Here is a 12,059-nt window from a genome sequence, read left to right as displayed (position 1 = left end):
CCCCCATCCACTATGGTGGTCGGAGGCCTTCTGACATCATCACATCTAATGCACAGTCCATGTTCCTGCATTATACATGAGGATGCCGAGGGACAGTCCATAAGCCATAGTGGAGGAGAGCGAGGTGAGCGCCAACTGCCAGGGGAGCTGAGATCAGGTAAGTAAAACTGCTTTACACAATCCCCCTAGACATGAACAAGCAGTTAATCCTTGCAATGCAGGGGTAGCCCAGCTGCAATGAAGGGGAGTTATTTCCCCAGAGATAGGCTTTAAATGATTTCACAATTTATTGCAATGATTTTTTTGTTTTGTTTTGTTTACACTTTTTGTAGCATTTTCATTCCATATGTATTTTCCATGTTCATTTTCCATGGAAAGACTGCTTTCATGTGACAAAATGGGCAGTCAAAGTTTTTTTTTGTTTTTTTTTAAAGCCTAAATTATGTGAATATGTACATTGCCTGTGTAATAGATTTACCAGTGAGATAGAATACATCAAACTATTTTAAAGGCTATAGTTTCAAGAAAGTAGTATGACGTGTACAATGTCTTTACAGCGACGCGAGGTTGCAAAGACAGTTTTCTGCTTGGTTGTGATATTTGCCCTGTGTTGGTTTCCACTGCATCTGAGCAGAATCATCAAGAAGACCGTGTACAATGAGAATGATTCTGGACGCTGTGAGCTTCTCAGGTAATCAGGAGTTTTTATAATACCGCATAGTTTAATGTGCTGTGGCGTAGTAATGACCATAACAAGCCAAGCAGCTGCTATGGGGCCTGGGGTAGGAGGGAGGCCCCATTATGCACTACTGTTTGCTAAGCTGTCTTAGCTGTGGATTTGTTGCCCCCTGAGCTTCTACTGCAGACTGAAATTAACCATGTATGTCTAATAGAGACAAACATCCTCAGCTAAAAGTTTTTATTTATAACACTACAAACCTCAGGCCTCCTATAAGGTTTTACAGATGTTCCTCACTTACCGACTTACCTGTTTTGCGACCACTCGCACTTACGATGGACCGCCGATCGACCTCCGACCTTGCGCGTTAGCGTCAGTGCGACGTGTCGCCGATGGAAGTGACATCCTCCGATCTTCACTGCAGGTCCCGGTAAGTATTTCCATTGCCCGATGTACAGTACACTGTTCGGTACTGTACATCGGCAACGCTATACAGTACTGTACTAATGCAGTACAGTACTGTATAGAGTTCCTCACTTAACGACCAATCCGTTTAACGACCTGGTCATAGGAACGGAACTCGGTCGTTAAGTGAGGAATACCTGTAGTGTAAAACCTTATAGGAGGCCTGAGGTTTGTAGTGTTATAAATAAAAAAGTTTAAGGTTGTATTAGGGATAGAGAGCAATTGTGTTCAAGAGCATTAATAATAATAATAATAATGTCATAAAATATCATAATAATTATGATTATTGTTATTATTGTTGTTGTTGTTGTTATTAATATTATTATTATTACATCTATAAAAAAAATGTCCCCAGCACTGGTCTTTGTTAGTATACTGACTATGCTGACAATTCACCTGGTGCCTGTTCTTGATTTAAGCCAACTGCTAAAGATAGAATTAGCCAGGGAGAGGGAGCAGCACACCAATGAGCTAACCGATGTGTCACTCTGCTCTCTTTTCCTACCAGCATGCTTCTTGCATTGCAGTATGCCTGACTGGTTCTTTGTGCTGCTCCCCCCTCCCCCTCAAGTCTGCTGTAAAGTAGACTGCAAGAGTCTCATACCAAGTCAAATTCAAGTACTAACACTGCATTATAAAAAAAAAATGTAATACAATTAAATATTTTAAATTACACAGCTCCATTCATTTTTGTATTTTATGTCTGTCGGCAGCTCAACGTTAATTGTATCATTCATGTGTATAGAAACATACAGCAGATAATCCCTACAAATACATTTAAATTAAAAATGTCAGTAATGTTTACCCTTTAATAATAAATATTCAAGAGCTTAATGCAGTTAGAATAAGCCATTATACATATGTGGCAGAACATTTCACATATTGATTCGCTTTGATTTTTAAATGGTAATAAAAACTGAAGTCAATGCTGACTCCTCATCAGGCCGCAGTGGCAGGCAACGACAGACACTGAGTATTCAGTAAACTCAAGAGAGTTTTTAGAGCAGTTCTCGAGGTTGGTAACTGGTGACCATGGCGCCTAGGCAGTAAGATTTTCTTTTTTTTTATGTGACACTTCAGTCATGGTGTGTCCAAGCTGGGGGCTGTGCTGGTGATTGGACCATTCAAGCAGTTGGATAAGCATGAGCAAATATCCCCTCCATGCCTCAGTGCTGACAGATTAGCTACTGCACACTATTGCTTTTTGTACCCTAATGCTTATTTTAGATTTCGTTCACTAAATTTGTATTATTTCAACAAAATAAACATTAAACATAACCATTGCGAATAGGCCAATAAGCTGACGCAGCAGCCATGATAGAGACAGAAATAACGCTAGGCATAGCAATAGGCATCAAACTAATGCAAAAAGCTAATTAGTGCAGATATAAAATTTAAGTAATTTTTTTTTCTGTTCAATAGTTTTTTATTGGTAATGCTAAAAAAAATTTACACAAACAAAATATAGGTGCAAATACAGTTGTACAGTAACACGGAGTAAAGAAGGCTCGAATACAGGTAGTGCATTTGACATCAGTTACAGTTCTTGGGAGAATAAGAACCAGCAAAAAGACTTACATTCTTGAGGAACGTCAAACATACAGTCCTGAGATATTAAAGTGTGAAAAAGGGACATTGAAACGGGAGAGAAGAGTGGAAGAAAAGAAGGGAGGGAATAAGTGAAAGAAAATACCATGGGTAGCATGTTTGAGGGTCATACTCAGATGTAGGACTATATTCAGATTATAGAGACGATAATTGACGATCAAAAAAATGGGGGGGGTAGGCATCGCAAAATCCATGTATCCCAAATTTTAACCATAGAGTCGGAGAGTTTAGCTGAAAGTTTTTCAAAATGTAAGTAATTTTATGTGTGACCTTGGCATGGGATTTCAAGGCAATCTCCCAGTACCACCTAAGGACAAATATTTCAGTCCAATATGTTATTAATGAACATGGCTTAATAGAAACTAGGATGGGGTGCCAGAAGGAGGGGGAAAGAGGGAGGGGAAAAGAAGAAGGTTTTAGAAAACGGAAAAAGGAAAGAGGGAAATAGAATGTATGAAGAAAGGAAATGAAGAAGAAATGGAAAGAGAACAGGAGAGCCCGCCATAAAGACTTACTGTATATTGGTTTTCAAAACTGGTCTACAGAGCTGTTTCTACCTAATCTGGTATCACCACACTAAATTTGCAGTATATTACATATGAATATAGACTTAGACTACACAGGAGTGTATGCATAAATCATAGCATTACAGCATTATGGTGGAATCCCATTGGATGAATTCCTTTTAAAATGTTTAAATGTATAATGCACGTCCATGTATCCAGTTAATGAAGTCAAACAGATGTGATGTGTTACCGGATAATACTGTCTGTTTTATTCTGATTTGTACTGGTGTGGTTTACATCAATGTCTGTCTCTAAATGTTCTGTACTGAGACTCCGATAATTATATTACAAGGCTATGCTGAAAATTCAAACAGAAAGCAATTTGATTGTTTTTTTCTTTTGATATTTAGCTTTCTGTTGGTTATGGATTTCATCAGCATTAACTTGGCAGCATTAAACTCTTGTATTAATCCAATCGCGCTCTACTTCGTAAGCAAGAAGTTTAAAAACTGTTTTCAGGTAAGAAGCTGTTCAGTGTCTGTGAAATAGTCTGTGCAAACTGGGAATTTCCCTGACAAAGTAAATCTAGTTGTACTCGTAAAACAATGTTATGTGAATATCAGGGACTACGTGACCTTTTCCATTGTGCTGGATGATACTGGATGATACTGGATTTAGTCTGATTTAGAAATTATTATAAAAGATGAAATTGCACATATTAAAACACCAATTAGTACAGCTATATATACATAAAACATTTAGATGAGTAGCTGAATTTGCGGCTTTAAACCCTCTTTACAAGTTGACTCAGACTGGAAGACACAGGGCCAGCACCAGAAAAGTCAAACTCTGCAGCAGTACAAAATACTGTCATTGTAACATTAGGAGCTTGCTGACACAAGGAAAAGAGTGATACTGCTGCTCCTTCAGTATCCAATCAGCTAGCTAGCTAGAGGGAAAACCTGGACCGATGCGGGTTATTTAACTGCAGTGAAGGTCCAGGACTTTAGTCTTGATCAGAAAAGTGGCTGAACAAAATAACAAATTTTTTAGTGGTTAGGACAGTTGCCATTTGTGTTTTTTTTTTAAAAATGTGTTTAGTTTTTTTAAAAGATACAATACAAAAAGAAAATGAGTCAGAAAACCCCCAAAATAATCAACATGCAGATCGCAATGGAAACAAAAAAGACGCACATGCACACCGCCGATACACACACACAGCCACCCCCTGCCCCTGATCACAATGATACAACATCCCCATCCATAGCTTCATTAATCAATTTGTATTTAGAGGCAACCTGGTCCTCTAGAGTCATAAACATCTCAATAGCAGGAGGTTGGGGCATTTTCAATGCAACAAATTAGCTTTACAAGCATAAAAACATAGTATCAGAGTAATCCCATTTGTGTTTAGCAGCTTGCTGAATGAATGATGGCAACAAAGTAAATTACTTTCTACTATTACAAATTGTCATTTTCACTGTAATTTTGAGTTCTATGGGAAATTGGCAGTGACAATTTGAGCACAATAGTGAGTGTCACATTTATTTATTGATTTATTTATTGATAATATGGAATGCTTTACTAGAAGATCTTGAACTGGTTCACCCAGCAAAAATAGATAAAAGCTGATATGAAATGTACTTTGTTTAATTGGTTTCAGAGCCACTGATGATTTTGATTTTTGATTTTTTTTTTTCATTTTACTTTTGAAAAGTAAAATAAAGAGTCACAATTTCAGATTCCAGACTGATGATTTTAAACAGTGCAAGTGATACATAATTATATATATAAAAAAAGAATCATAAAAAATAAAGAATTGGCCAACATTTAAATATAAGTTATTAAACTAAAGTTTTTATTGGAAATGTGCTATAGATCTTTGACTACTCACAGCCTTACCGTCCACAGTTTGCGTTATTTACATTGGTAATCAAAAATGTTAATGGGACTTTAGAATTACAGATCAGAGGAACGGTGATGTAAGATTTCACTAGCAGAAGCAACAGATAAAATCTTAAATGATGGGTCCTGGAAAAACATGAATCCTTTAGGAGGAGTGAAACAAGAAAAGCATGGAAGGACAGGGAAAACTGTCTATAATTATCTAGACATTATATCATTATCTAGGCATACTTACTGTAGACAAAGATAGCCTTTTTCTTATTTTTCTTTCTTTTATTGCAGTCATGTCTGTGTTGCTGTTGTCAATCAAAGACCCTCACAAGCACGTCCCCCATGAATGTAACCAGTATTCAGTGGAAAAATCATGACCAAAATTACTACATTGCAGACAGGAGTATTCACAAGGACAGCCTCAACTAGCCACAGTCACCAACACAACCAAACTTTGAACCAAACCATAATAGTGGTTACTTTCCACAAAGAAACAATCTACTCTTGTAATAGAAGAAAAGAAAACTGTCCAAACAATGCTGGACCCACTGATCCATTTTAGAGATTTACTGGACCACAGTCAAATCTAAGCTGCAAGCATATACTTCTCCATTGGCTGTAATACAGTCTTTTATGTCTAATACTTGGCGGTGTGTGCCGTTGGACCAATGATGTTCTACAGACTTCTAAGTGGTGATGGAATGTGGAAAGCTATACTGACACACCACTACTTTTGTGTCAGTGTTGAAGACCACCAAAGAATCTAGAGCCAGGATTTGTTCCATTGAGTGCTGGCAGCTTTTACTTATCACATTTCCAAATAATATTGAATGTACTGCTCGCCCTACTGTACAGGGGGTGAAAAACCAAACAGTATTTCTATGGAGTCATTATATAAAACTATAATTACTTTGTATATAACAATTTTTATTTAACATATATAAATATGTATATTTTTTAATCGGAACTCATAGAGGATTGTGAGATATTGTATAATAGCATGTGTTGTACTGACATTTTTCTGGCACACTAAATATTAGGCATAAGATATGCATTTTACAGCACTTCAGTATTTAGAGACTCGCCATCTATGTGCAAACAAGTGTAATTTTTTTTTAAAGCATGGCAAATAACACATTATAGTGTGTTAATGACAAAAGTGATTTTACTTGGAGAGGTGTTATGCACAATTGTTCATTATCACAGGCCAAGTGGTATATGTTTGTCATTAAAATTTTAAAACATTATAAAATCTCACTGTAAAGATGATTTATAAATTATCAATGAAAATAGTTTTTTTTCCCCAACTCATTTATCCACCGGTGCATCCCTACTTATTTATCTTCAAAGTGACTGTTAAACAAGTTTTAGGGAGCTTTCGGATATAGTTTGATACTCAGCGGGATCTGGGATGATAATTAGTATAAAACCCTATCTAAATATTTGGTATTCCTAGAGTATACCTGTTTTGGGCTAATCCTTTATTGTTTATGTGGTTGGAACATGTCCCCACTGGCAAACTAAAAAAATGGTCAATCTCAGAACATCTCTCCCTCTCATTCATCATTGCAATATAAAGAAGTTTAAAACATTTTAAAAATCCAAAAATGACTTGTCCCACTCCTGGTCTCCTTGAGATAACAGCATCTGGGTGGCTACTGAATGAGCCTCATGGATATCCATAATGGTACTGGAGATAGTTGTATTCCCATGCTCCATTTTGCACATGTTCTAGTTGATAAGAAATAGCATAACAGGCCCTGTACCTGTTTACTGGGAATACTGGGCACAGAGAAGCATTTTACCTACCCCCAATAGGGTTCCGTGGGTGCTCTAGAGGATAATTTTCTGGTGCCACCCTAAAGCATATAAGGTAAACACAGATGCACTTTAAGTGTTTTCTTTTCATGTGTTCATCACACTAACATATGACATTAATGTTTTAAGCATCATTCTGTACAAGTTTAGTCGTCCAGTTATAGATTATGTTCAGTTAATGCACCCTGCCGCCTACTCTAACTAGGAGCAGACTTGTGTCCCGTCATGGAAGCAATACTGTTTTTTGCGGTTGGTAAAGGATCTCACATGTGTTTTTCATTAAGTCCAGTATGTATTTACAGCTATGTGCACATATTAGCCTATGCTTTGGGGATGAAATTGTGCAGCTGCCTAATCAAGGAGAAAGGTCTTTGACAGAACTCACACACGCTACTTCAAAGTGGAAATCAGCACAAAAGTTCTATCCTATGAGTTATTGGTTAGCGGACCCATAGTGTTCATATAATGTATGTAAACATACTCTCCACATTGATTTATGGATGTTTACAGTGTTGGTACATTTACAAATCACATCTTCTTGATTAAATTAGCAAGACTGGTTCCATATTTTATAACATTATAACAGGAACAAATGTGGAGTTTTGCACATACACTATTCAATAAATACAAATGTTTGGGGTTGAAAATGTCTGTACTTGGATAACTTCCCTTTTATGTTACTAAAATTATATAGTATTCCTTATTATACATGTCCCTTGAAATGAAACGTGTGTGTAAAACCAGAACTCCAGTTCCATTATCTGCTATAATAGTTCCCCATATACATGGATTGGATAATGTTATTCTCATAAGCAGTCACCTTTGTTAATATGAATGGTCTGTTCTGTATGATACAACTGACCACATTATTTAATTTCTAACATGGTATTTACCTTGACACCCCTTTTCTCTGAAATAAGGTATATTTTATGGCACGCTGGCTTTTCGTACCAAGAACTGGTACTGTTCAGCATTGATTTCCTGTGCTGGAAAAAGATTAAAAATATCTGGCCCTGGTGCTCTGGACCATAATCTCAACATAACTCTTAAGCCCCCATTAATGTGCATTGTGTTAAGGCAACCATTCATTACGAATGGGCTGCCAACACACCACAAAGTGCCTAACATCAGACATAGGTGTGTGCATTTAGCGGGTCTTTTCTGCCCGTGCGTGCCCGCTAGGGGGCGCACGCGAGCAGAAAAAATCCCGATGCTGCAGTGCCGTCCGTCCGTTTTTTTACTACGGGCGGACGGCAAGAGGTTAAAAGAACTTTACAAGGTGAGTTGGGTGCCATCAAAAATGCATGAAACCACAATGCGTCACCATTATCATACATTGACCCTTAACATGGAACCTTCCCTTATCTGAACTTATAAAACCTAATGTAACTCCTAAAATTAAAGATTAACCTCCCCTGTCACCTAATCCTTAAACTTAACTCAACCCTAACTTTAACCCTAAAAATAACCACTAAAACTTGATCTAATACCTAACCCTCTAAAGTCAGGCCTTCACCCTTAACCTTAATCTTAAAGCTGGACTCAAGGTAACATCTAAATACACAGATGAAATACATACATATATAGGACATGTTTTATCTGTCAAATGATTTGTATTTCTGTTCACCCAGACCTGAGATTTACACAGCCCTGCCACACAGCACTGCTATGTCTGGCAGAACAGAAGGATCTGTTTGTTCTCTGCTGCAGTTAAGTAACACTTAGGCCTGGTTCACACCTGTACGTTTTGTAGCGCATTCAACGCTCTACGAACGCTCTACAAAACGCTCAAACATGAAAATCCCATTGTTTTCTATGGGTATGGTTCACACCTTGCCGTATTTCAGCCCGTCTGAACACGCTACAAAACGGCCTACGCCTGAAAAGGTACATGAGCTTCTTTGCGGCGTTTTTGCTGCGTATTTCCATTGGGATACAGCCAAGTAGCCCTCTGAAACGCGCGTTTGTCGCGTTTTTTTTACCGCGAAACGCTCATATTCAATACGCCTAGGTGTGAACAGAGCCTTAGGTTTCATTCACACCTAATGGTAAGGAGCATTAGGTGATTCCTCAAACAGGAACCTACGAATTCCTGTGGTAGGAATCCCAACTATTCCATCTACAACTGGCAACATTCACCCGTTCAGGTTAAAGATCAGGTGACAGAAGCCGCATTTGAAAGCGGCAGCTTACTTGCACTCCACATGTAATTGTATGTGATACGATTACATGCGGTTAGGAATAGATGACTGTACATGTGTCCAGGGATCTACTCTTAACTACATGTAATCATATCACATACAATTACATGCGGAGTGCTGGAGGACTGCGGATTTCAAATGCGGCCACTGTCACCCGATTATTAACTTAAATGGGCAACAGCAGCCACTTCTGAATGGCATATTTGGATTTCCTGTCAAGGGAATTTGTAGGTTCCTGCCGCAGGAATCTCAAAACACACCTTAAGGTGTGAATGAGGCCTTACAGGTCTTGTTCACTGGACAGTGAAAGGAAAGGCAGCAGATTGATGAGGTCATCTCTCTGCCACTCTGCTCTCTCCTTTCAGCATGTCCATTGTTACTGCAAGAGCAGAGCAGCACAACTAATTGCACTGTTTCTCCCTCCCCCAGTCTGAGCTCTGCAGCAGGTTGATACTAAATCAAAATCAGGCAAAACATCAGAGTGCTTCCATTTAAAAAAAAATACTATTCAATGATTTATTAGTGCATACAGAGCTGCATTCATTTGTGTCTTTTATATCTGTGTGGAGTTCAGCTCTAACCCTAAACTTACTCTAACCCCTAATATGCTAGACTTGCCTTATCAGCACCAAATGTATTAGTATTGAATGCGACTAGTGCTGTGCTGAAGAAAATAACACCAAACCTCAATCGCCAAATACAACAGCTTTTCTATTTTTACAGTTGTGAAGCACTGCTTTCAAAACTGAAATTAGAATGGCTGGCCATCACTACTTTCCAAATATGTTACTTTTGCAGGATTGTTATATTGACACAGATGGGATATCATTATCATAAAATGTAAACTATAACATCGCTATTCATCAAACAGTTATACAATAGAATTCTTTACATGTTTTACATTTGATCATGCCACTGGTATAACACAGTCTGATCGGAAGCCGATTAATCGATTATTGAAAAAGTTGACAACTTTTTCAATAATCGATTATAATCGATTATGTCGATTAGTTGTTGCAGCCCTAGTGAAAGCACACTATAAACATTCAATTAGGGTGGCCACTGCTGGCTCATCTTATCCAGCAATGCTTCGGTTTTCAACAGGCCTTGCAACTATTGGGCTATATATGACCTCCCTGAAGGGTGATATGTACCTGTGGTCATCAAAGGAGCTTCTTATCACACAATTTGTTAAAAGTCTTCATGCAAGCAGGTATCAATCTCTCTTCATCTGTGGAGGTGGAGGTATTACCATGTATGTGTTGCTGTCACCTGTTGCCAAAGTATGATGGTGACTTGAGTCTGAACACTTCAACAATGCATTGCATGATGAGCAGATATCTTACCTGCTGTCATTTTCAGAGACCTAAGGCCACTCATAGACACCATAAGTAGCACAAAAGTAGAGCTGTTGTCACCAGAAACCCTTATTTCATGCAAAGCAAGTATTCCCATTGGTCACAATGGGAAGCAAATTACATGTAGTTGTCATTGTCCTTTCTCTGGCTTAGGGAACCTGTTAGATGTTGTAAATGCATTCTAAAAGTTGCTACAGTTAATCCTGGTGTGTCTTCCACTTCTCAATCTAAAAATATGTTTTCATTTATTTCTTACATTACTATGCACTTGTTTTGGAAATCTAAATATTTTACATAAGAGGTATGAAGTCACTGAACAGTTTCGTTGATGCAGAAATTAATTTGAAGGGCTTCCACCTTATGGAAAGCTATGCTCTGTAAGGTTTTTTTGTTCCCACAAAAATGGTTTATTATGTGCAAATGTGTTGCAATTTTGTAATGTGATTTTTGTGGTAGCTCCTGTTCATGTAATTAATGTACATAGCAGTTTTATTAGTGTTTAATATTAAATATATCCTTTAGACAATGCTGTGTAATTATACTCAGGTGCAGTTGAAAGTAGGAGTTCAATCTATTTATTAGAGTAAGTTTCTACAATGTATGTATATAACCTATATAACTATAAGCTTCAAACTGAACATTACATGTTGGGCTTTATTTAATAAAATGCAAAGACTGAACACAATTCTTGTATCTAATGCTGAACTCTGAGCACCAACGTTGGAATACCTTTAGAGGGGTTAGTAGCCGTGTAGCAATCCGGTGTTTATTTCATACTGCTTTAAAGAAGAACTCTGGGCAAAACTTTTATTAACCCTTGTAGCTGGGCTACCCCCACACTGCAAGGGTTAACTGCTCGTTTTTGTCTAGGTGCTAAGAAAAAAAAGTTATACTCACCCAAACAGCTGAGCCGGTTCTCTGGTACTCCAGTCTCTGAAGCCTGCCTCCTCCTATGTGACCACATTGTTTTGTCCCTCAGTGTCCTCACATCTATACACTGTGTATTGAACATGATGATTTACAGAACCTTGGACAGCTGACGTGGAGGGGGAGAAAAGCTGAAAGGACCGGTCTAAGCGCTATTGAGTGAGTATAATTTTTTTTTAGCACCTAGACAAAAGCGAGCAGTTAACCCTTGCAGTATGGGGGTAGCCCCAATGTAAGGGTTAATAAAAGTTTTGCCATGAGTTCTTCTCTAAAGCTAGGTAAGCCAGGCCATACCTTCATTCCCAACACCAGTGCTGCAGGCATTATTTTGTGAATAGTCGAGCAGAGACATGACGCCAACACTGGTGTATTTCATACCTATAGTGCTGGTGTTGGGGGATGTAGTATCTGGCACACCTAAAACCCAGTTTTTAAGATGTATGAAAATGCTACACAACAAAGTTAATCAGCAACTAACCCCGCCAAAGCTAATAAGGAGATAGTTCCAGGAGTTCAGCTTCAAACCTGATTGCAGATACTTGGCCACTTGGATACTTAAATTTATGAGGTCTGAATGGCTGCAATTGGTTCCTTCTACACT

At 38.1% G+C, this 12,059-nt stretch overlaps 1 protein-coding gene across 1 annotated transcript in view; it reads left to right on the top strand.

Moving 5' to 3' along the window:
* EDNRA (endothelin receptor type A) overlaps positions 1-6,436 on the top strand; it is a 58,823-nt gene extending 52,387 nt beyond the window's left edge. The window contains exons 5-7 of the mRNA XM_018574485.1: positions 558-691; positions 3,669-3,777; positions 5,446-6,436. Coding sequence (XP_018429987.1) covers positions 558-691; positions 3,669-3,777; positions 5,446-5,583 — 381 coding nt within the window. The 3' untranslated portion in view covers positions 5,584-6,436. The remainder of the gene's footprint in view (positions 1-557; positions 692-3,668; positions 3,778-5,445) is intronic.
* The last annotated feature ends 5,623 nt before the right edge of the window (positions 6,437-12,059 follow it).

The sequence above is a fragment of the Nanorana parkeri genome, unplaced genomic scaffold, assembly GCF_000935625.1.
Source record: "Nanorana parkeri isolate BGI_ZX_2015 unplaced genomic scaffold, ASM93562v1 scaffold2994, whole genome shotgun sequence".
Taxonomy (NCBI): Eukaryota; Metazoa; Chordata; class Amphibia; order Anura; family Dicroglossidae; genus Nanorana; species Nanorana parkeri.
This window is presented reverse-complemented; position numbering and strand designations above follow the sequence as displayed.